Here is a 25,890-nt window from a genome sequence, read left to right as displayed (position 1 = left end):
AAAAAAGGCAATTTGTACAGAGTAATTTTTATCCAGTGAACGTGGGAGGAGGTAGTGTGTGAAATGTTTATGTTTGGAAATCCGATATTTCTTTTTTCTTCCCCCCCCCCCCTTTTTTAAAATTTGCTTTATTTTGGTTTCTTTAAAAGCATCTTTGCGAATAGTATTCACATACATTTAAAAATGGTTTCATATTAAATATTATTTTAGCCATATTTGTGGAACCAATGGAATATAGTATGTGGACTTGCTCTAAAAGTGCTGCTGCTGAAGACCTGCTTGCAAATTTACAGTCCTTACAGAATCAGCTGAGGAGAACTGAAAAAAACCTACAAACTGTAGAGGAAGAGCTTTCCAGGTATGAGTGTGTTTCTGAATGAGAACAGCCTGTCTGTTGTAGTGCAAATCTGTCTTATTCAGTGTAATGGGTTATTGCAAGTAGCTGCTTTTGTGGGTTTTTTTGTGTTTTGGAATTTAAAAACAATAAAGAAAAAACGGTGTGGCAACTTTTTAACTCTCTCTCCTAGCACTAGTACAAGTGAATATTATGGCTGCTGCTTTGATGAGGGTATAGACTTCATTCTGGAGGACCTTGTTCAGCCTAATTGCAACTACCAAGGGTTTTCGAACTGTAAGAAGAATGCTGATAAAACACCTTGCCAGGATATTCAAAGAAAAGCCAAAGTAAATATTGTGTTTCGTTATTTATTTTTATTACTTTTGTTTTCTATTCTTTGGTATGTTTTTGAAATTTTTTTTTGCTTTTAGGACTTGGAGTTGATACATTCTAGCCTTGGGCAATTATATTAACAGAGCACTCTCAAACATAATAAGATTTAAATACATTTGTTCTGCAGAGTTTCTGTTCATGTATATATCGTTTACATATGCACATAAGTGTGTGTATATATAAAACTTTTTTTATGTCTAGACTTACTCAGTATCCACAACTTCTGATAAAACTTTGGAAGAAAATGAATGCGTTAAGGAGAAGCTGGATGCCCTTCGTGAGCAAAATGCATCTTTGGCTTCTCAGAACCACTACCTAAGGAACAGAGGGGAAACAATGAACTTTGAATTGATGCAATCAAAAACAAGAGTATGTATCTTGAGTGAATTAATCAAAAAAACCTCCTAAACCCAAAAAACTGTCCCAGTGACTGTGGCTTTTAAGTCTGTATTCCAAGCAGAACATGCTATTTTTTTGTCTTGTCTTAATCGATCTAAATTTAATATTTAAACTTTAAAGATTAATATTCTATTTTTTCATAATATTAAGCATTAATCTTGGAACAGAATAGTTTGGAATCTATTTCTCCATGAGCAAAACAACTCTATTAATTATGTACTCTCTCTATTCATGTTCCAAAGTTTAATTTAAAGCCAGTAAGTCACAGAATGAAGAATACGTTATATAAGAAAATAGTTCAATAATGTATTTAATACTGTATGTTCATGTGTCTGAGCTACATTAAGATTATTGTGAATAATAATGGAACAGTAGTTATTTGTCTAGGAAATGAAAAATGTTGACCTTTCAGGTTGGTTTAATGTTGCTATTTCAAAAAAGTGAAGGTCAGTTAGAAGGAAATACTGTATCTAATAAATCATTACTGATTTAATTTGCACTTGTGTGTACAGTTTTTTTCAGGACAACTGCATCCTTGTATTTCGTTTTTATGTAACATTAATAAAACATAGCTATGCTTAATGCTTTTTGTGTGAGAAATGTTATCTCCAAGACAGTACAAATAAGTAGATAATCAAACGTTTGACTGTCTGACATGGAAAGAACAAATAGCAGAATATAAACTTTTGGGGAAAAGCAAGAGAAAAGATCAACATATAAATAAATCACTCTGCTAGACAGCCTATCACACTGGAATGGTGCTAGGGAACTGGAAGGATGTTAAATGAGCAGAAAATTGGTGGTCAGTTTGTGTAGATAAACAAGCATCTTCTACAGTAAGGTTAAGTGCACTGTGTCATTCTGTAAGCAGGTTGTTCTTATGTCTCTCACCTGAAGGTATATATGCAAGTGTTAATGAAACCCCAAATATGTTTTTATTTCAGATTTCTTATCTTGAATCGACTTTAGGTACACATTTAGTCAGCATTCCGAAGTTAAAAGAACGGATTGTAAACTTGGAAGCAGAAGTTTCAGCTCAAGATAAAATTCTGAGGTAATACTTATACTTTTAAATCAACATTTTATTGTGGTCTGCTTGCTACTCCAATCTCTCTTTCAGGATGACATAATTACTGGTACTGTGTGGGTCATGTCATCTGGGGCTTGAAACTTTCATTTTGGAGCCATATATAGGAAGAGGGAGGTGTTTTATGTTGTACTGATATCTTATATATGGGGAATGTACCTCAGGAAACGGAGAAAAAAATAACAGCTTGTAAAAGAAACCAGTTTATAATGTACACTAAACATGAATGTGCCCTTATAACTGACTAGAGTGATTGTATGCTACGTGACTGCATGTCTTCTGTACTAAACACACGTATTTTCAAAGGTGACTGTGCAGCATGCAGTGTAAAGGATTCTTTCTTCATGAATATATTAACCAAGGCAAATGGCCAAATAAACATCAACAGTGTCCAGAGGGTGGCAGGAAGACATATCAAGCTGTCAGTTTATCTTGCAACCTCATGCTATATAATAATCAATTATCTCAATAGCCTGTCTTCACAAAACAAGTAAAAATACTTATATTGAATTTATACTTTAGTGTTGTTTCCCACATGCGTATCCTGACTATTGCTAGAAAAACGGTAATTTCTATGTTCAGATCTCATGACACAAAGTCAGCCATCAGGGTTCTTGGCAGTCATGACACCTGATGCCTCTTGATGAGGTTTGGATACCACTCCAGACTGCAGTCATGCTCCTGGGGAGTCTGGAGACTATGGGTGCTCCAAACCTGGTTTTGAGAGTTGCAGTGTGTTTCACTAGTGTTTCTCAAGCATCATGTGCAGAAAAGAACAACAAAAATCTAGTTTATTTGCCGAAAAGTACCTATTTTTTAATTATGCTTTATCTATTTGCTAGAGATGCAAAAGAGAAACTAGATCAAAGCCGGAAAACAGGAATGGAAAGAGAAAACATGTTGCAAAGATATAAAAAGGACTATAAAAATCTGAAAGTTGAGTTAATTGAACGAAGCAAGCAAGGAAAGAGGTAGCTAAGTAATTTTAATAAATTAAATACAGAATAATATTTCATAAGTGTTTATTTCCATTGGCAGATGTTTACTTAGTGGAAGCAAATTATTTCTCTGCCTTGTAAATGTTATTTTTTTTAAAAAATGGGGAAATTCTGTGCAAAGATACTTATTATTTAAATAAGTACTTTTTAAATCTTGAAATTTGCTTGTAGTTGCAGGCTGATATTGTACTCTAGTAACCAGTTTATCAGCTGTTTTTTCCCTTCAGAATATATGTACCACAGTGCAGAGCGGAAATATGTCCAGAATATATTTTTCCTGAATTATTTTTGACTTTGTCTTGCAAGAACCTACAGCATATGCTCAGTACTCAGTAATCAACAGTACTGAGTGCTGTATTTTTGGGGTTGGTGTGAGGAAAATGATAGAAGCACAACTTAATCAAGAGAACATTTTTATGTTATCCTTGATTTTACAGATCTATATGGTACTATTGAAAAGGATGCTGTAATTCCATCACAATCCCTGTTTCCCTTTCGTATTGGCTCCTTTAGCTACTTGGCTACTGGGAAGGTTAAGTAATTTCTTTTGACTGTTGGAAGTTACCATGTACAATCCTATCACCTCCAAAACGTAATTTTAAAGAAATGAGAGAAGTAAATAAAAAGATTCCTATCTGCCCAGTTAATTTAGGTGCATTACCTGGGGCAAAAATTAACTGAATTAATGACTTAGGAAAACATTTCTTGAGCTTTTTGAATGCCAACCCCTTGTTTGGCTTGTCTGTCTACCCATGAAATTACCTCTAACCTTCCCATAGCTAGCCTAATGGAAATACTGTGGGGCTTGCGCTACTGGTGAAGAAATATGTGTTGATTTATGTTCACTGTTTATTCAGAGCATGTTCGGTTGGAACTAGCTGTACTTAGTTACTAGTTGCAAACGTAAATCTTTTGGTACTTCAGAAAAACTGAGCTTCTGCCAGGCTTTAAAGGCAACATACAGTGTTATAGCTAGTATTAACCATTATTACAGTTTGCTTTTAATCAGTAATTACAACTACTTACTATTCTTTGGCCAAGCAAACTGAAGTGCTTTAGACTAATGCTATTTTTTTTTTATTCTGAAACCCCTTTATCCCCTTCTGTGAATACACCTATCTCGGGGTAGACTACTTAGATGATGCACTTGCCCCGTCCCCACGGTTCCCTTGGCGGAAGAAAAACGAATGTTACTAAGCAGCAGTAATTCTTGTGTGCCTGTGTTGGGTGTCCTGAGCAGACTGCATTCCTGAGCTGTCCTCAGGTTACTGTTCCAACTTCTTCCCCAGCGAGTAATGATAGGGGAAAGTAAGAAAGGGGCAGGGGCGTGGAGTAATAGCGCAAAATAGTAGGCAGTCTGTATTGCTGCTTTGAACAGTTGCTAACCTCATGTCATCCCAGTCTCAGCTTCCTTTACTATTATTGATTCCATATCTCCAGTATGCTGCAAATAATTTATCCTTTCATCAGTTCCTCTCAGTCTCACCATAATTCTGTCACGAGAGCTCCCTTCACTATCAAAATCTTTTCTAGTTCCCTTTAAGCAGTTTGAATTTTAAGGAGCACTGCTATCTTCTGCTTCCTTATCATGCACGCTATCCCAGTCCCTAAAACAGGCTTTTACTGCTAGAGACAGGAGGATGATTTGAATCGCGCTCTTTTTGAAGGGGAATCAAAAGTGTTTATTTTTACGTTCTTAGTCTTACTGGAATTTTGTTTATGTTAGCACGCAAAAATTATGTTTAAAATTAATTTATGCTTCATGAAACTTTTTTTCCTAGGGCTTGGAAAAGTTGGAAGAAGACAGACAGTTACCTGGAGCAGTTAAATCAGTAGTTGTTTTTAGTAACTGGAGGAGAATAGTTACAGTGGCTGAAATTTGTCATTTTAAAAATTGGTATGTTTCTTTGCAGAGCAGAACAGCAAAGAAACAAAGCTTTGTTGAAGATAGAAGAGCTGACAAGAGCTTTCAAAAAGTATAAAGAGAAAATAAGTGAAAAATTAGAAAAGGTAAGAGTCTTCTCTTCCCTTGTTTTTGCCATGCTAAAACTTGATTTTGCTTCTTCCAATAAGCTGGGCAGGAAACAGCAGTGGGTTCACCAGTGAGTCAGTTGTTTCTGCTAGTGGGTGGCAAAGAGAGATGGGACAGGGTAGGCAACTGTTTATGGTGATAACTTTAGTTATCCAGTTTTAAACTGTCTTCACACAGTCTAGACAGTCTGTATCCTTGAGGTATCCTGATACTGCCGCTGTTTCTTGTGTCTCTTGCTTGCCAGCTGGGAAATTTACATTTTAAAAGTATATGATCCTTTTAAAAGAACTCTTTTGACTCTGTCTGTATAACCTGATCAAGGAAACATGAGCTAGAGAGTGCTAAGATGAAAATGAAGTAATCTCCAAAAATTCCAGTGGTCAAAATTGTTAATGCTTCCTGCCTTGTGGGAGGAGAAAACACAGGCTTGAGAAAGTTAGCTCTTACAAAGAATTTTTATTTGATTAGACTTCTTTCCATGTGGAAGGAGACTGCCAACCACAAATATGCCCTAAAATATTAAACCAAAATAACATTACTTTTTTTTCCCAAATGACAGAAAAAGAGAAAACTATTTTGCCCTTCTCCTTTTCTTCACAACAGTGAGGTATCGAATTTCTACAGGCTTACCAGAAAGAAAAAAAGGAAACAACACAGTGTTTATAGTATTCTTTTAAAACAGCCTGTTGGCTATGGAAGCTTAGATTATTGTTGTACAGTAATGAAAAAAATTGCTTTTTAAGGTTAAAGCTGAAGAAGTAGTCTTGGGAAAACGTTTAATAAATTGTGAAAAAGAAAAAGAGAAATTGAATGAAAAGTGTGTCAGCTACAGAAAGGATCTAGACATCCTAGAAGAGCAATTAAGGTAACACAAAGGCTTTGAAAAATTTCGGTACAATTATTTGAGAAGAAATTGCATGTTACAACTGTCGCTATGAATGTGCTTCTCAGTTCATGTAGTTCAAACCAAGTCAGGATCAGCATCAGTGAACATTTAGGATATCAGTATCAGGAATACAACAGACAAACCATAATACTAAATGGGTAAAAAAATGTTAGCATATGCTTACAAACTTCTAAATTCTTTTTTGTAACTAATACTTAAAAGTTCTAATCCCACACGCTGCCACGTATTCACAGTAACAAGCAACACCCCACCAAGCCTTCTGGGAGCATAGGTTCCCTTGCTCGCACACTGTTCTGGCTTTGTGTATACCTGTCCTGCTGCCTGCAGTCTGCTAATGTACCTGCCAATGAGAAAGTACCCTATGAGTTCACTGCTAGCTGTGAGTCCTGGCTTGTCACACATGATATTGTCAGTCCCTATCTAGAATGAAGGATACTCTTGGCATCCGATGAGGAGGCTGCACTCAGGCCTTGAACAGAGGTTGTGATGCTGGCTGCAACTTCGGGAAGTGTCCAATCAGGTTTTGACTGAGACTCTGTTCCCACTCCAAGGTCACAGAATCACAGAAGGTGATTTCTTGAAAGAAGGTCCTTTCTCACTGTTAGAAATTTTTCTGTGTTTTTTTCAAGCTGAAGCCCCCTTTGTTTCAGAAGTCTTTTCGTAATTCCCTCATTACTTTAATGAGGGAAGACAACCATCAACTGGTTGTCTTTAGCATTATTAGGTTTGGACAAACACCTTCCCAGACAGTTTTGGGTATCGCATTCACACATGCTCTCCACACCCACATTCCTGTCTTAACAATTGTTCTTTAGGCCATTTTGGCAAGGATGGGCAGTGTGTTAGCACCTTTATACTAGCTTGAGTCTGTAGCTCTCTGCTGCTGGTGGGGTTCTTTCCTCTAGACTGCCCTCTTTGCTAACTTGTACTGGGTTTGACACTCATCCAGACCTTTGCTGAGCTAATTCAGTTTGCTAAATCAAGAGGTACTTTAAAAAGTTAATAATTTGTGGTGGGCTAAAAGTACAGTTGGCTCACTGTAATGTCAGATATGAGGGGAGAGAAGAAATAGGACCCCTCCCTCCCTTGTTAGTAGCAGAATGTTTGGCTAGCTCAGTCTTAGTATGTTATCTTAATCCATTGTAATTTTAGGTATAGTTACATAGTTATTTTATCCCATTCTTAAATTTCCTTGGCTTCACACAGTTAAAGCCACCTTGATCTGTTTCCTACCAGTGACTCTCCTAATAGTGCTTAAAGCTTCATTAAGTTGCTTAAGAATGAGTAGTTTATTCTCTGCTTTTGTTTGCTGATAGCCGTTTGCATCTTGGTCCTTAGGAACAGTGAAAACTTAGTGAAGTAGTGAAAACTTTTCTATCTAGAGCTAATCCTAGATTTTGCGAGGGGGGGAAACTAGTAAAACGGTATAGTTATGGTGTGTTCTTTTAGTACTTTTAATAATGAAAATCCTTATATTTCCCTATGTTGAGCTATACCTTTTAAATGGATATACTTTTTTTAGGCAATTAAAGGAAGAGAATCATAGCACAAAAGAAGAAATTAAGACTCTAAAGGCAAAGAATACTGAAATGCTATCAATGCTGACTCAGTCTGGTCAGAAGATCATTGAGCTTGAGAGTGAACTTAGTGAAAAAGAAATAGTACTTAAAGAGAAAAATGCTTTAGTAAGTGAAAACGCAGATCTGAGAGCACTTACTGCACAGCAACATAACCACTTGAAGTTATGCCATCAAGAAATTGAGGATTCAAGGGAAGAGCTCAACATACTAGAAACCATTATTTCCCAATTGTCTCTAAGTACTTCTGAAGAGGTACAGTAACTGATACGTCCTTACAAATTGTATTATGTATCTTAAACAATTCTAACTGACATTGCATGGAAATCTTGTGATGTTCTTGAGAAATAATATGAATAAAATATCTTTGATTTTCAAGATGCATGGATGAAATGTTTTCTTAATTTAAATACTTTTGTCTTCTCATTCAAGAACAAGGCATAGGTGCTTTGGAATTGATTAATCAGCAAGCATTTAAAATTACACTTTCCGTTCCTCTGCTCTATGTATTGATTCTTCAGATGTAGATATATTTTTCTAAAGCATGATGATGTCCTATGATACGATGCTGAGGTTCTCAGTAGAACAATATGACGTTTCCCCATATTGGCAGACACATTGTGTCACACAAGCCAGAGATGATGTGTCAACCTCAGCAACTGAGAAATTAAAGCAGGAGAGATATTTGTAGGAACTTTTTTTTGCTGGGAAAGAGAAGGCATACCTTCCCTGACTGCGAGTGAACTTTTGTTTTACCAGGAATGAACCCTGGCTTATGAGCCTGGAGCTTGTACTGGTGAAGTTTATCACTAAACTAAGTGTGATTGGAAGATTCATGTAAAAAAAAAAAAAAAAAACCAAAAAACAACAAAGTTGTAAACCCAGGGGTGTTACTGGAGGAGCTGTTTGGGAAGTTGGGAAGAGCTAGAGAGACACATGAGGTCAGGAGTACAGATTGCATCAGATATCTTTATTTTTGAAGTATAAATATGAGTAGCTGTAATGAAAACAAAATCGGAAGTATGCTTTCTGTGCAATTTTGGAATTGCCAAAGTGACCTCTGGTGAAGAGCATACCGTAATTTTGTATAAAAATGATGTTTTGGGCTGTTGCAACCATAGACATTTATTTGGAAGAGCATTAAAAATTGTTTTAGGGCCCTTTTTGGAAAATACACTTACATTTTCTGGAAAAATTCAAGATTATTCTAATTTATATGGAACTTTCAGAAGCCTTCTGTAACTTGAGGCAAAAATGCTATTAAATGCAGTCATTGAAATCTGAAAGGAAGCATGATGTGAGAAGTTTAAAATGTGAATTACTGATAATATCTCAATTTACTTCATTTTTCACAGCAAAAATGTCATGCTTCAGTACCTGTACAAAGATATCTAAAGGAATGGTCTCACTTTGAGGGCCTTAATGCCTCTAATGTCTACTAATGCTACACAAACCTACAGTGCTCTGCAAGCACTTACTTAAGAGAATAATTTAAAAGATCAAGTTATCTAACCTTTTAACATCCTGACATTTGTGTCTTAAAATTGATATGCTAGTATAACATGTGAATTAGTCATGCTGTGAAGTAATAGAAATTTGATTTTTGCATTAATCTTGGTTTTCCCTTAATTTTTAGTTTAAATGGCACCCCTTGAAACATCAGCTATCCAGTTCCTCAACAAAAGAAGCTCTCTCTGAGTCTTGTGAATCAAATAAACCTTTGATTGCAGACCTAAGGTATAACTTTCTGGTTACTGAATTATGGCAAGAATAGGCAGATAAGGTGGTATTACAACTGGCATGTAGAAAGAATGCTAAATAATTGTTTCCTCCTTTATAATAGCATTAAACTGGCAATGAAAGAAGCAGAAATTCAAAAGCCTCGTGCAAACTTAACTATCTGTAATGGAGCTGAGCATCTTTCTAATGATAATGAAGGACAAGAAAATAGCAGGTTCTGTGGCCTGGAAACAGAGCCTGTCAAATTGATCAGAAGTCAAGGAGGTAAGCTCACTGAAATAGCTGTGCAGTTCCATCTGATTAATCCACAGAAGAGGAGTGTTTTTGTGGGGTTTAAATTGTTTTTGTAGTGTTTTTAAAACATATCTCTGTGAGCTAACAAATATGGTTTGGTTGAACAGGGAGCATTTTGCCAGCTTGGAATTCCGGGAAGTGTCATGTTCTCCAGGCACAATATTCTTCTCCCTTTTGCTAGTGAAGTTACTTGTTCAGCAATATCCAAGCTATGAGTTCTGTTGAAATAGAACGATGTAATTTTTCTTCATGCAGATTATGCTAAGGTCTCCATATTCTTTTTGATTCTTTCCTTTGTATCCTGCTGTTGCGGAATTTCTGCAATCACTTCTGTGATTACTATGAGGACTGCTCCATGAAATTACTTCAGGGCACCTATATAATGATTCTGTCTTCAATTTTTTGGTTTGTTTGTGGGGGGTTTTGGTTTGTTAGGCTTTTTGTTTGTTTGTTTTCGTGAGCCACAGCTTTCAGTTACATTGGGGGGGGAAATAAACAGTCTTGTGTCTGAGTACTGTATGTGTTAGTTCAATATGCTGTCATTAAATTGTATTTTCCTCTCTTTGGTTTGCATGATTATTTGCTTGAATGCTGATTTGTATGTTCTTTTATAAATTAATCTTAAATTTATGTTTTCTACTTTGAGAAAGGAGAAAATGTCAACAGTTGAAACTTATCAGCAAGCAATTTGAAAAGGAGAGGCAAAGATTCCAGAAAGAGATAGAAGAGTTACACACTAAACTGACAAAAGCAGATGATGAGAATTCATCTTTGAAGACCAGCATGGCTCAGAGAGCCAGTCAGTTTCAAATCATACAGGAAGACCTATTGAAGAAGGCTTCAAAAACTAGTAGCTTAGAGAGAGAAGTAAGTCTTTGGCAGCACTGAAAAAATATGTCACTTGTTGTTTAGTTCAATAATCAAAGATAATTAAGACAATAGTTATAGAAAAACTGCAGTTGCCATATTGATTTTTAAATATGGTTTATTTAAGAAAAATTGGAAATAAACTTTTGAGCAAGCAGAAAAACTTCAAGATAGCAGCCTTAGTTTGTTAGTTGTCAGAAACATCATTTTAAAGCTGATGTAGTTAGTGGGCTTTACTACTACTGTTTTGATTTGTTATGTGGAAAATATGCACAGTTTTGTTGCTTTGGTATCGTTGAATTAATATGTAAGCTTAAGAAATAGATGTTGAAGGAACAGTTGTATTTTTCCTCATTAAATGTTAGTACAGTTGCCAGAGCTTAACATCATTACCAGAGAGCCACAAACGGAAGAAACTGAGCTTCAGCTAGCTCTTCTATGGTTGAGTAAGTTAAAAAGCTTATGTTTACATTCTGATGCTAATGTGTTTTTAGAATTTCAGCATAATGGGATTTGCCATATTTCCTAATAATGGCCATAAATGTTATAAATCTGTAATAGCTAATTCACTCATATGGTACTGATAATTATTATGAATTGGATAAATCTAAGATAAGTTGTCCTGAATTCTGCTCTGTAAATGATAATGTTTAATAGATCATACAAAAACAAACAAATAAATAATTAAAAATACTAGGAAATAATAGTAGCTAAACTGGAATCGATGGCAAGAAATTGTATAGAAATACTTGAATGAATCTGAAGCAGTTGTCTTCATGCTCTTTAGTTCTGTGTTTAATTTCAGATAACAAAGAAATCTTCTCAACTTTCTGCACTTGAGAAACAGCTGGAAGAAAAGACTATTGCTTATTCCATTGCTGCAGCAAGAAATACTGAGTTGGAACAGGAACTCATGGTAAAATATCCTCAGTGAGAAACTACATTTGTGTAAAATTACATAAATGGAGATTAAAGTTTAAGTTAAAACAGTGTTACTCCATGTATTCAAAATGAATAGACTTTCAGGTCTGCTAAACAATCTGTGCAGTTCTTATTCAGTTTTTAAAAACTGCACTAATCTTGCTTCAGATAAAATACCCCTTTTTTCCTGCTTTTGAACCTAGGAAGTTATTGATGGACATGTTACTTTTTCCTTGTGATGATATGTGCAATGAAAATCTGGTCCTATTGAAAGCAATTTGTAGCATTCCCTTTTGTTTCAGTGAGATCAGAATTTTACCCTCACTGTGAAAAATTTCTTTTAGTCTTTGTCAGAATTAAGGTTTCCCATCCTTTGAGCTCACTCTCTAAATCTCTTTTTAGTCTCACTTAGTAGATTTACCTTCCCCCCAATAGAATAAAACTACTCCTGAAATAGCATGTACATGATTGGTTTGGTGTATAGGATGAATAGGTTAGAATGTACAGCGCTGGCACCGTTCTCTATTTCTTTTTCTGAAGTTCTCAAGTAGTCTTCCATATGAAATTATTAGGGTAAGAGGTAACAGAGGTGGATTGCAAATGTTAACTGGGACATTGGACAAACACTTCTCTGTTTCTTTTTTGTTGTCGTTGTTCTTAAACTCTGTATTTTTAAGAAATACATGTAGACTTGTGAATAAAAAAGTCTTCTAAATGGTAATAAGTTAAAAAGGCGATTTCAACACTTGGAGCACTGTAAATTCTGGTCTGGATAGTTATACAAGCTTTTTTTGTTTTGGGAAGGGATCTAAGATTGCTAGAAAAGGAAAATATTACGTAGTCCCTTTCAAATGGAAACCTGTATTCTAAAGATTCCATTTATCCATGTGAAGATAGAATTTCTTTTTGTCTTTGTCAGAAGTTCCTTGCTCCAGTTGCTATAATCTGTGCCAGTAGTCCACCTTGGCAGACACCTTGTCTCTGTGTAGTGGCTGCATTTAGTGGCATTCTATACCTATATTATAGGTGTGATATCCTTTGAGATAAAATATGCTGTGTATAACTTCAGTATTTCCTGTGTTGTTCTCTTAGGAAATCTAGGAACTCTGTCATCAAGTAAAACACTACTTAAATAGCTTAATATTTTTATTAAGTCCTTTTTGTTGTTGCTCTTTCCCAGGACAAAACCAGATGCATTCATGAACTGGAAATAACTGTCAGTGACAAACATGAGCAAATAACTTCCACTTTTGAAAAGGCAAAGTTGGCTCACCTTGAGCAGCACAAAGAGATGGAGAAACAGATTGACCTAGTAAGGCCTTACTTGTGTGCTAGTATGTATGAATTATATACTTGGTAACTTTTTGCCTGCATTTCAATTTCATTGTCTTTTCAATAATTCTGAGGCAGATGTCCAATTAAAAAGTTGTACTATCTTCTCCTGACATTTCCTGATTTTAGTTCATTTTCCATCTAACACTACACTACACAATCTCATGATTTCCCTCTAAGATATTCATATCCTCTTTTCTGCTCCACTGAAGGGAAGTAGGGATTTAGGAAGATTACTGTTGTTCTTTGCTCCAAACACGTAGTGCGCACACACAAAAAAAGTGTAGCTCTTTTGCCTATTGGGATTAAAGAGTGACAGCTTCTAACAATATTCTCTCATTTCCTGAACCTCTGCCAGCCTGAGCCTTTTGAGCATCTGTTCTCAGGGAGAACTGTCGGTAGGATTTTTCAGTCTTTAAAGAATTCTGTTGCTTTATGTGATTAGAATATAACTGTGGCTATTTCTAGCTCTTAAAGAGGCTTCTTGTCTTTTACTAAAGAATGTATGCATGTGTTACTGTCTCAACTGATGACAGACCATTACACTCTGCCTGCACTCATTGTCTTTATTCTCCTGTTGCTTTAAAATATTAAGGGTTTGGGATTTCTTAATATTTTTAATACTGTGTAATACTGCTGATGGCAGCAATGTGTTTACTTCTCATTCTTAAAGTGGTGGGTGTATGAAACTGAATGACATATTTAGATGCACAAATTCTCTGAAAAAGCTTATTAAAATAATATTTATGGACAGCTTCAGACACAGCTAGAGAAGAAACATCAACAATTTATTGAACAAGAAAAAATAATATCTGTTTTGCAACAAGATGTTATACATAAACAGCATCACATTGAATCATTGGATGGGCTGCTGATAGAAAGCAGAGAGGTAAGGTTGGCTCTTGGCTTTCTTTAAATGCAAATCAAACAAGTGACTAACAATGATGAAAAGCATATCCATGAACAAATGGAAAAATTGGAGAAAATGAAGGATACTTATGTGTTTGCTTCTTAATTCTTATTGAAAAATTGACTGCATCTAGCATGTCCCCAGCTGCTACTACTACTATAAATTGTACAAACTTTATTGACCTTTTATTATTTTCTGTCTCAGCATTCTGTTTATGCCTCTGGTTTGCCCCTCAGGCTTCTCGCTCTAATCAAAGGAAAGAGATCTGGCTAAAGAACAATTGCATCTATTCTGTACTAGGTGGAAAACCAACACTGTTCTATTATGGCAATGTTTTATTCCTTTTAATAATTCCTGCTGCTGCAGAATATGAAGCGACATCTATCAGGAACCAAATACACTTCAAAGTCTGATGTACACAAATACAGTATACAAGCAATTGTGTTTTAAATACGCTGATGTATTTTTTTTTCCCAATTCTTAGTATGAGTTTTGATTAGTTAAATTACTGTTACTACATTTACGTTTTGTTCTCTTGAATAAAAATATGTGTACAAACAGGAAATGGAAAATCAAAATGTCAAGAAAGATCAAGGATTGAGGATGCTGAAAAGTCAGTTAACAGAAGAAACAATCAAAGTCAGTAAGCTCTTTGTAATTTTCAGTTAATAAAGTTTGCAGTAATGCTGTATTTCCTTTTATCCTCTATAGACAAACTATATTAAGCTGCTTCATACAAATTTGTCTCATGTAAATATTTCGGAAGTCATTAATCTGAAGCAGTTCCTCTTTTTTTTTTTTCCTGTTAAAAGAAGTGTGATGAAGCCTGCAGTAAGAGATTATGCAATACATAATTCCTTTATAAAATTGCTGTGGCTACAAATAGGGCAGATTTATGCTTGTTGTAAAATGTTGTCCAACAAAGATGATGTTATGTAGGTTTTTGCTGTAGATATGTCATATGTTTTAGACATATGTGATGCTATAATATTGGTCATGTTTCTAGCCATCTATACCTTTTCTTAGTGTTTGCCTGAGAAATGTTTTCCATGCAGCACTTGCAACAGTATTTTAAAAAGCCATTACCATGTGATTTACCACAGTCAGGTTTCAAACAGTATTAACTCTTTAGGATATCACTGGGAGAAGATACTGGGGACTTAGCTGGTAGCATGCTCTTTCTGAACTTGTGTTGGACCAGTTTTCTATCCAAGTGGCATTGTAATATTTGGGATGTTTTCCAGAGATTTAAAATCAGGACACCTATGATCACTTCACTTCTCTTCAAAAAGCTCTTGAATCGGGTGGGGAGAGAGGTATAAAATCCAATATGGTTTAGAAAATTGCTAGCATTGAAAGCAGTAGCCAATCTGCACCTAAACTCAGCACAATTCTCATTGATGAGAAAAGTCTTCTTAGCATTGAAACCAAACAGTTAAGAAAAGTTTAATTCCTATGGCTTAAGACCTCTGGGGGTTTATTCATTATAATTTTTATCTGTTCAAGGTTATAAGATACTTCTTAGAGATTACTCAAATCCAAATCAATAGTAAAAGGGCAAAATAGCTTAATAGTGCTGACATTGCTAAAAGCTTTTGCTTTCCCTGTTGGTAGAACTCAGGCACTTTCTCAGTGCAGAAAGGAAAAAAAAATGCTGTTTAGTAGCTTTCTGGCAGGAATTGTATTAAGATATGAATATTTTTTGAAAAAGACTTGTCACAACTCATATATGATAATTCCAAATTTATTTATACAAATCTATATGTAACACTTAATATGTAATAAAACATGGTGGATTAATGATTTGGTATTGGATATATGTTTGCTTTTAAATTCTAGCTATTGACAAATACTGGAGTATCTTGTCATAACTGACAGTCTCATACTGATAATTGATTTAATCACAGTCTAAAGTATTGTAATTTAATTTCACACATAATTTTAATTTCTGAATATTATTTCAGGTTTTAAGTTTATCATAATCTTCCATGCCTGGTTTAATACTCTTTAGATAAAAATGTAGCTTTTCAGACTACTTAAAAATTGTTAAAAACAAAAATGTTTTTTAACACTTTTTTAAGACTAGTTGATAAAAGCCATGACATGCAATTTTAAGTAATCTGTTACATTCAACTAGGTGAGACAACTTGAGTCAGCACTAGATGTATGTAAAGAAGAAGTTGCACTATATTTGAATCAATCACAAGAAAATAAGGAGATATTTGAAAATCAGCTCAGAAAAAAGTCTGAAGAGGTAACAGCTTGTTTTAACAATTCTATATTGCAAAGAACGCTTGTTATGAATGATTTAATCAAAAAGTTTGTGAAATAAGAGAAAATATTTGCAACAGGAACTGTGAACAGGCAGTAAGCTGGGAAAAGACTATTCATTTTGTGAGGGTAAAGGGGAAAATCATAACTAAGAAACACTGGATAAGCTTAGGGAAAGGACGTAGCAAGATAAATGAATTGTTGAGGGAAGTAACAAAATCAGAATTAAGTGAAAGAAGGCATTGAAGTGTTCAAAAAACATGCAGACATGGTACTTCAGGACGTGGTTTAGTGGGCATGGTGGTGTTGGGTTGATGGTTGGACTTGATGATCTTAAAGGTCTTTTCCAACCTTGACGATTCTGTGATTATCTTGGGAAAAATGGAGAGTGCTATTGCAACATAAACTTAGGTGCACATAATTAATTTGTGTTTCAAGTATCTTAATGGGGAAGAACTTTAACTTCAATCCCCTGAGTCTCATTATACTTTCCACTACTACATGAAAGTGAGAAAGAATTAAGTTTAAATATTATTAGCATGAACTTTTATTTGTGGGGATGACTAATGACATGAACTAATTATCACAGTAGGCTGTTCATGACAATACTGCCCTACCTGCTGAGAGATAGGGTTTAGTCAACCAGAGATTACTGGATCCTGTACAGGAGTAACTGGATGGAAGTCTGTGGTCTTTGTTATGCATAAGCCTGTGATATTTACTGCTGCTTTTTAAGCCCTAAAATCTGTTGTTCCGCTACTGCATATGAAGAGACTGGTGCTGTGTCGAACTAGAGTGTAGCAAGTGAGGCTTTGTAATTGTGACCAATGTTCTCTTTTGGCAGAGTCACTATTTCTACCTTGGGGAAAGCAGTTAGTGATTTTTTTTTTTGCCCTTCTATTTTTTTTTTCTCCACCCCTCTCCCCCCCTCCCATTCTTGGCATTCATCACTGTGAAATCAGACCATTCAACATGTGACAAATTAGGCACTCAGAATTCCTGTTTTTGATTGAAATGGCTATTGGAGGACTGAGAACAAAATCTCAAGGGGAAAACAAGGACTTTGTGAGAAATAATGGAAAGTGACAGAAAGAAAAGTAGTTTAGTAATTTAGAAATGAAAAAACTTTGTTATGTATATTTTTAAAATATTGACCAGTTTAGGTATATTTAGAAAGCAAGAAGTCAAAAACTGGGGCTGATAGGTTACTTCTTTCCCCACTTTATAAAGCACAACACATGTCATAATTCATCACTGAGTTATGTACTGTTGAAACTGTAATGCAACTAAATTCAGAGCCAGAAGTTTTATTGAATCATGTGTGATTCTGTGCTTATTAAGAATGAAAAGAATAGCTGATGCAAGTGCAAATAAAAATGTTTTATTGTAATGGAAAATAAATGTGTTTTCAGGTTTGTTATTTACAGAAAGAAATAAAACTAAAAGATCAGAATATTCAGGACACAAGTGAACAAAATATTCTTCTACAACAAACTTTGCATCATCAGCAGCAAATGTTACAGCAAGAAACTATTAGAAATGGGGAGCTGGAAGATAATCAAATTAAACTTGAAAAACAGGTATAGTATGGTGAGAAGTGTCTACATAAAGACAGATAATTAAATGCTTTTATGTATTTTTTGTAATACCTTTAAAATATGAATGTTTCTTTTATAGCTGAGTTGATTGTTATTATTTTAGCTATGTCTAAAATAAAGAGTTTAGTGGTTTGTTTTGTCTTAAACCATGTTCCATGGTATCAGAAACTCTAGGTAGTATTAGAGTGGCTAAGTACTTGGAAAATCAAACCCTAGACTGCAGTTAAGGAGAGGCGTATTGAAATTCGGAAGGTGGAATCTTGATATATTTACTAGAAACTATTTGTCTTTAAAATGTGACTGCAAAGTTCTAGTCTTAATTTATATGAAATTTTAGACTATAAAGAAATTGTTGTGTTTAAAACTCTCACTATGTGAGTTGCAAGACAAGGATGTATATTTCTTTGGTATGTAAATTAAAAGTACCAACACTTTTTAAATAGGTATCCAGTTTGGAACAAGAGCTTCAGAAGCAGAAAGCATATGCCGAAGATGAGTTGAGAAAGGTAGAGGAGAAACTTCACCTAGCTGCTCAGGAAGCAGACTTAAACAGACAGAAGGTGGATGAACTTAATGGCACGATCAGGTGAGTTTTGAGTAATTGAGAGGTATATTCTGCAGACAGACATGTCAATAAGAAAGATTGCTGTCTGAAATGGTATTCAGCTATGTAGTTACACAGTTTGGTCTCCATATGAGCATAGACTGGACATCAGAAGGGAAGTTTCTAACTAGCAGAGGCATGAGTTTCTGGAACAGTCTTCCAATGGACTTAATGTGTGTCCTAGCAACCTATTTAGCCTTAAGATGGCACTTGACATATTTATGAACTGAATTGCGGTATCAAGTTGCTTGTAATTCTGGATAGTGGATTCTAGGAGAGCGTGGTAGTCTTAAAGAATATGGTTTTGGTTGCAAGAAAAGCCTACCTAACATAACTTTTTTTATTCCTCTTTTATTCACAAATGGTTGTCGTCTTAGAGCATGTAAGAACATATGTATGTTGCTTTTGTTATTACAAGGTTCGTTTTGTTCTGGTTGCTTCTATTTAGACAAATTAAATTGGAGATGGATGAGTGCAAGAATGAACTTACTGGTATGGAAGAAGTAGTAGTGCAATTAAAACGAGATGGTGAACACAAAACAATGCAGATAAATCAGTTGGATATTACTTTGGAAGAAGCACGATCAGAGCTCAATGAAAAGGCAAATGAGGGTAATTTGACTTTTTTGTTTCTCAGGCTTCCTTTCATCATGCTATTTCCCTCTCTGTATTAGATTAGACATTTTTCCTTTTTCCCCTGTTTTGTAATCAAGTACATGAGTCAATTATGATAATTTTTTTAATGTGTTGGTAGTTCTGTAGTTTAAAAAAAAAAAAAACAAAAACAAAAACCTGAACAAACACACACACCTCCAAACCTAAAAAACCCACAATTTTTTTTAACATACATTTGCAAATTCTCATTTTTGTGGGATGTACCTTTACCCCAGGTGAAACGAATAAGTAGTTTGCAGATAATGGTAATGCAGATTCTTAATGTGGTAATCGAACAAGATACATAGATTTAATAAAGGCATATGCTATTCACAAAAATTAGTCTCTTTAAAATAAACATAAAACTCTACAAGAAAGTCTATAGAAATAACAAACTTTCCAACCCTTCCTCCTCCATTTAATTTAACTTTACCATTCTTTTAAACTGGAAGCTTACTAGCAATTCTGCTTGCATTTTTCGTAGCACTACATATTCAGTTACTATGTTGTCTCTACTTTCTCCTTGGACAAATGTTTTTTCGATACATCCTCATATTTCAAGCCAGTTATAAATTATGAGCTGAATAAAACCAGCAAAGACTTAGGTGCCATGAAAAGGTGGTTGTATAACCTCAGAAGTCACTGTTTTTCTAGATTTTTCCTAAAAATAGTGATACTGAAACCTGATTATGACCACAAGTGCTATTAGGCAGCGGTGTTGCATAAAGACCCTGACTTACTGATGATTAAAAATTTTGTGTTCTATGTTGTGTATGTGTAAAATAGTGAATGATTTAGAAGATAAGCTGCTTCAAAGTGAGACTTGCCACAGGGAAGCCTTACAGAAAATAGTAGAACTAGAATCTGCATTACAGAATGCCCATGGAGAATTAAAAATCACTTTAACAAAGCTTCAGGAATTGCAAGATGCATTACAGAATGCACAGTCCTCTCTGGAGGAGAAGCATGTTGCTATCCTGGATCTAACAACTGAACTCAGGTAAGCTGGTATCTTTTTCCACCATGAAACTTAGTTGTTTTAGTTTTTCCCTAGGAATAGCAAGTAGTTTGGGTGATCTTTTTTTATCTTCTTAGCAACTCTATAATTTTTAGGTTGTTTGTGACTGTGATTGTTATAATTTTAAGGCTGTTTGTGACTGTAAGATAATACTTGATACGGTAGCCCCTTAGGTCACTTCTAATTTCTAAAAGTGGTGCTGAATCCTTTTTTGGGAATTCTGTTTTTAAATCTGCTAAAATTATTTTTTGATTCCCAGAGTTGAGAAATAATTGTAAGAGGAATTAATTTATTTTATAGTGAAATTGTCTAGTTTTCTTTATGACCATAAATTCATGATACTTTCTTCTGGGTGATTCTTTTTTAAGAACATGTTGTCCTGATAAGCAGTTAAATAGCTTAAATAATGAAGTTACTGGGAAATCTCCACCTGGAATATAGTTAACAGAATTACTCCATTTGTTTTTTTTTTCTTTGCAATCAATTAGTTTTGGAGTAATTTAGTTTTAAGTAAGTAATAGAGCTCATGATTTTTAAGCTGGGTGCTTGAAGCTGAGCAACTGAATGTGCATTAAGCAATTAAACATATGAGAATTTCAGGTATTGCAAGGGAGAAATTGAAGACAAAACCCAAGAACTCCTTGACATGGACCAGGCATTGAAAGAAAGGAATTGGGAGCTGAAACAAAGAGCAGCTCAGGTCAGATCCCTTGAAGTATGTTACTGACAACTATTCCTGAGAGGTAGTAGATAACTGCTAAAAACTCTACTAGGTTTAATTGCCTTCACCCATCATTCCGAACTGTACTGTTGATATAGCCACAATGTCAACCTCAAAACCAGCTGAAGCTGGTTACTGAAGCCTTATGGTATCAGGAAAATCAGGTTGTGCTCCTCTAAGAGACCACAGACTACTGTTTTGATAGAACAGAAGCCTTGTGCAAACCTGTCCCATAACTATTCCTTAGTGATAAAGTTAAAGGACAACTGTTGTCATCATGATGTTTGATAAAACGAAGGAAAGATTGGCACTGAAGTGTGCTTGGAGATGATAGATTTCTTTCTGTTTGCACTGGAGCATATTTGATTAGCTCTAAAGCAGTCTTTAAATAGGAAACAGTATCTCTGTTGTGAATAAATTTCTGTAGCTCACTTGAAATATTTTGGTCTTGCTTCAGGATTTGATACCCATCACAGAAAAACTATTCTCCTGTCATTTATAATTAGTCTTCTAATAGCTACTTCCTGCAGGAGTTACCAGCCTTTGTATCCAAGAATAGGTGAGGTGCAGCGAGAAGGAGGAGTGGGGATTTAAAATAAATAAATAAATAAATATGTTCAAGGAACTGACACTGTAAGGAGGCCAGACCTTCCAATATATTCTTGCCGCAGTACCTTGTGAGCTGCTTCAGGAGTTCATCAAAACTATAGGAATTTTGCTTTGGTAAAATTTGGCACTCTCTAACAAGATGGATTAATACACTAAGTTACTCATTATGTTCCATTTAAAATGAGAACTAGGTTTGTGTTCTGTGTATCTGAGGATGAAATATACTGAATCATGGACTTTTTCTCCAATTTTGCCCTCTTCTTTTTGTGTTTGGCCCGTTTTTTAAACAAGACACTTACAAAGTGACTACTACAAAGGATTAGCTTCATTCCTTTTGCTGTCATATTTTGTAATATTACTTCTTAAAATCTGCTTACTAGTTCAAAATAAAATATCTCCTTTTATTCCTTTTTTTACCTGTAGATTACACAGTTGGATATGACCGTTCGTGAACATAGGGGAGAAATGGAACAACAAATAATCCAATTAGAGTGCAATTTAGAGAAGTCAGAGTTAGAAATTAAGGAATGCAATAAACAGGTAATTCTTGCTTAAATTAAAAACCCAGTTTCCCTAACAAAGGGCAGCTAATTCTACAAGAAAGTCCGGTCCTAGGACACAATAGCTGGCAAGGATTAATCTAAAAGAATAAAACTGGTTTCGTATTGTAGGGAGAGGGAAGGGAGTATCTTAATGCACCAGCAAAAATATTTTGTTTGTCAATTAAAATGGGAACACCTCAGAAAGAAGGATGTTGAGGTACTTGAGCATGTCCAAAGGGCAGCGAAGCTGGTGAGGGGTCTGGAGCACAAGTCTTATGGGGAGCGGCTGAGGGAACTGGGCTTGCTCAGCCTGGAGAAGAGGAGGCTGAGGGGAGACCTTATCGCTCTCTACAACTACCTGAAAGGGGGTTGTGGCGATGAGGGTGTTGGTCTCTTCTCCCAGTAACTAGTGATAGGACAAGAGGAAATGGCCTCAAGTTGCACCAGGGGAGGTTTAGATTGGATATTAGGAAAAATTTCTTCACCGAGAGGGTGGTCAGGCATTGGAACAGGCTGCCCAGGGAGGTGGTGGAGTCACCGTCTCTGGAAGTGTTCAAAAAACATGTGGATGTGGCGCTTCAGGACATGGTTTAGGGGGCATGGTGGTGTTGGGTTAACGGTTGGACTTGATGATCTTGAAGGTCCTTTCCAACCTTAATGATTCTGTGATTCTGAGAAATTTTGCAGGGAAATACCAGTATAAAATGAAAACGTATTTCTTTTTTACTTGATAGATATAGCTCCTAAACTGCTCTTTTAATAAAGAAAAGTGTTGACAAAATATAAGATAAAAAATTGACAAAGGAATACAAAATCAGAGGTAATGCTGATGGTATTTGTGAGTTTTGTTTGGGGTGTTTTAGTTTTGTTTTTAAATCGTCCTGATTTCAGTAAAATACTTGTTCTGATTTAATTGCATTTTCTGTTCAGATTGAGAGCTTAGAGAAGAAACTCCAGCATTCTAAAGATGAGCTTCGTGAAAAAGAGTTTGAGTTGCTTCAGAGAGATCAAGAGATAAATCAGCTGAAGAAAAAGATTGAAAAACAGAGTCTACAAGCTCCTGCAAAGGTAAAATGTTCCTTGGATACACAACAAATTATCAGTTTTTAATGCCATTGCTGTAACTGCGTAGAAGGAATGATACAATGTCTCTTTAGAATAAGTGTCAGTACTTTCCCCCAAGTAATTCTAGTGTATATCCTGGTGTTTGCTGGATCTTAATGACCTAAAGTTAAACCAGTTTAATGATCTAAAAATTACTAATTTATTGGCACATTTTTAACTGTCTGCTTTGTGGAGAAACTTGAATATTGATACTCTTTAGTAACCTGATGTTCTGGCTATGGACAGGGTCTTGAAATGAAATGAAACAATACGCTGTATGATGAGAGCTTCTTACGACTTAGGTATCTATCTTGTGAAAATAATTGCATCAAAAGAGCACTGAAACCTAGCATGCTTATAGGAACAAGAAGAGAGAATTTTTTGGCATAGTGAATGGGAGCATTACAGATAGAATAGAGAAGACAGCTAATTTTACTTTATGAATGATACAAATCTTTGGTTTGGGGCTGTTGTGCTTTAACCCAGCAGGTAGCCAAAACAACCACACAGCCATTCACTCACCTTCCCCCCACACCTGCCTCCCCAGCAGGACTGGGGAGAGAATCAGAAAAGAAAAAATGTGGAACTCATGGGTTGAGATAAAGACAGTTTAATAGGACAAGGGAAAAAAAAAAGAATAATAATAATGATAAAAGAATATACAAGGCAAGTGATGCACAGCACAATTGCTCAACACCTGCTGCCCGATGCCCAGTTAGTTCCTGAGCTGCAGCCCCGCCCCGGCCAACTCCCCCAGTTCATAAACTGAGCATGATGTTTATGGTATGGATTATCCCTTTGGCTAGTTTGGGTCAGCTGTCCTGGCTGTGTCCCCTCCCAGCTTCCTGTGCACCCCTCCTGCCTTCTTTCTGGCAGGCCAGAGCATGAGAGGCTGAAAAGTCCCTGTCAGCTTAGCAACAGCTGAAAACATCAGTGTGTTATCAACATTTTTTCATCTCAAATCCAAAACACAGCACTGTATCAGCTATCAGGAAGAAAATTAACTGTATCCTCGCTGAAACCAGGACAGGGGCATGAATTGATCACTACAAGTACAAATGCAATCTGAGGCAAACAGGCTTTCTGCAGAAATAAGTTCATTACAAGATGCTTGCCAGTTAGATGTAAACACCAAAACTGAAATGGCTCCTGCCATTTTGGTTATGCTGCATTTGTGTGTTATTTCTTTCCTTAGGATAAGATGCTGGAGAGGTCTTCTTTCTGCGTAGTCACAAAAGGCATTTGATCTGTCTTCTAGATCATGGGGGCTTGGCTGTGTCACAGCTGAATATGAAGGTTCTTTCACTGCAAATTAAAGCGATGTCAGCTCTTCCATCTTGATTTCTCTCAAAGGTTATTTATGATAGTCGAGAACAGGACAGTGCCTGCTGCTACATTTCACACATATCATTAACATATGTCCAGCTTTTCCGAAGACTTTGCAGATGATTCTGAAGGAAAGGCTTTCCTAGCTAGCCTCTGTACAGCTGCTGACTAGACCCTTCCTTTCCAGACAAATAGCTTTGTTGTTATTTTTGCTAAGGAATACCATGTAGGGAGAGGCCCTAGAATGACATAAGAGAGATTTTGAAGAGAGACCTACTCCAGACATGTTCCTTTAGAGACTTGGGATGAAGGAAATGGAATTTCAAGTTAATTTTCATTGTAGTTAAGTAGATAGAACACTGAATTTTGGAAGCATTCTGCATAAAATATGAAATATATTGCAGAGGGGTTCTGGCTCTACTTAGAATATATATGATATAGTTGCTTCTTTGTTTAAAAATTATGTATATTAACTTGATGTAAGAAAAGACTTTTTCCATAGTGACACATTGCAGACTGACTGACCAATCTTCCACAGAAACCACCTGTCCTAATTCTAAAAACTCAGTTACGTAATCTATCTGGGGAAAAGGGGTGAGGTGACGGGGTGCGTGTATTTGTGTGCGCACATGTTTTGCCCAGGGGTATAGTCTGTCTCATTCTTCTTCCCCTTAATACACTACCTTTCTTACTTACTACAGGAAATATATTAGTTCAGGGAAGGAACTGTTAGCTAGCATTGACTTCTGTCCTGGTCCACTCTGCCCTTTTGGGACTCATGAAATAACCAGGTTAATTTTTCAGTTGAATTGTTCTTTGTTCTTACTCTGCTTTAATCTGCAGTGAAGATCTTGTAACAATACAGCATTCTGCTACCCCTAGAAGTTGCAAGTATTCCAAGTAAAGGAATTGGAAATAACTTACTGAACATTCAGAATGTCTTTTTCATCTTTCTGGGAAATTGAAGTAATTTCCTTTATTTATTAAGTAATTTCCTTTATTTAAAAAAACAAACAAAAACAACACAGAGACAAACAAAAAACCCATCACAAAAAACCCCCGAACCCCCAAACAAAAAAACCCAAACAACCCCCTAAAAAGGCAAAAACCAGATTTGGCTTACAGCAAATTAATAGCTTGTGGAAACAGTTCCTTATTGAAATGAGAAATAAAATTGCATTGAAAATGGTAAGTGAAGTAAGAAAAAAATAGTGCTTACAAAGATTGATTTAAAAAAAAAGTAATTTATACAATGTTTTTGTGAAAGTATACATAGTACAAAATAACGAAGTTATTGTAATAAGCTTTCATTCATTAGCTGTAAGCTTATTATGTGCTGCTTATAGATGTCTGTGTACTCTATTTATAGTATTCCTCATAAAGAATACGCATGTAGCTAAACATGAATAGATACAACAAAATCATTTTATATTTATGATTAACAGGAGCCATAGTATAGTGTGATGTTATGAAATATTAGTGGCTGATATGGCCTCTGTTGTGCCACAATACTGTCTAGCATAAACATAGGTGCTGTGGATCATATACTAGAGAAACTGTTTTGTTGGTCACCTAATATTCGTGTTTAGTTTTTTCTATAAATGAGCTGTCAAATAGTTAGGTCCAGCACGTAAACCTGTTTTTTTTTA

General features: G+C 35.6%; 1 protein-coding gene across 1 annotated transcript; it reads left to right on the top strand.

Moving 5' to 3' along the window:
• Positions 1-227: 227 nt before the first annotated feature.
• Positions 228-24,161, top strand: CCDC18 (coiled-coil domain containing 18). The gene is made up of 25 exons (XM_010291769.1): positions 228-358; positions 534-684; positions 932-1,099; positions 2,074-2,183; positions 3,059-3,187; positions 5,128-5,224; positions 5,990-6,111; positions 7,676-7,985; positions 9,367-9,467; positions 9,574-9,734; positions 10,411-10,631; positions 11,437-11,547; positions 12,733-12,864; positions 13,639-13,773; positions 14,356-14,433; positions 15,932-16,048; positions 17,478-17,645; positions 18,107-18,249; positions 18,716-18,879; positions 19,708-19,921; positions 20,540-20,639; positions 21,693-21,809; positions 22,742-22,879; positions 23,965-24,039; positions 24,111-24,161. Exons 1-25 carry the CDS (start codon positions 228-230, stop codon positions 24,159-24,161), a joined length of 3,444 nt encoding a protein of 1,147 aa, XP_010290071.1.
• Positions 24,162-25,890: the final 1,729 nt, after the last annotated feature.

This window comes from Phaethon lepturus, unplaced genomic scaffold (assembly GCF_000687285.1).
Source record: "Phaethon lepturus isolate BGI_N335 unplaced genomic scaffold, ASM68728v1 scaffold16497, whole genome shotgun sequence".
NCBI classification, from domain to species: Eukaryota; Metazoa; Chordata; class Aves; order Phaethontiformes; family Phaethontidae; genus Phaethon; species Phaethon lepturus.
This window is presented reverse-complemented; position numbering and strand designations above follow the sequence as displayed.

Excerpts from the sequence above, each read along its gene's own strand:
- CCDC18 (XM_010291769.1), top strand. The coding sequence starts at position 228 with ATGGAATATAGTATGTGGACTTGCTCTAAAAGTGCTGCTGCTGAAGAC. Across the intron at positions 3,188-5,127 it reads CGAAGCAAGCAAGGAAAGAG|AGCAGAACAGCAAAGAAACA; the intron begins GTAGCTAAGTAA and ends GTTTCTTTGCAG. Across the intron at positions 12,865-13,638 it reads TGGAGAAACAGATTGACCTA|CTTCAGACACAGCTAGAGAA; the intron begins GTAAGGCCTTAC and ends ATTTATGGACAG.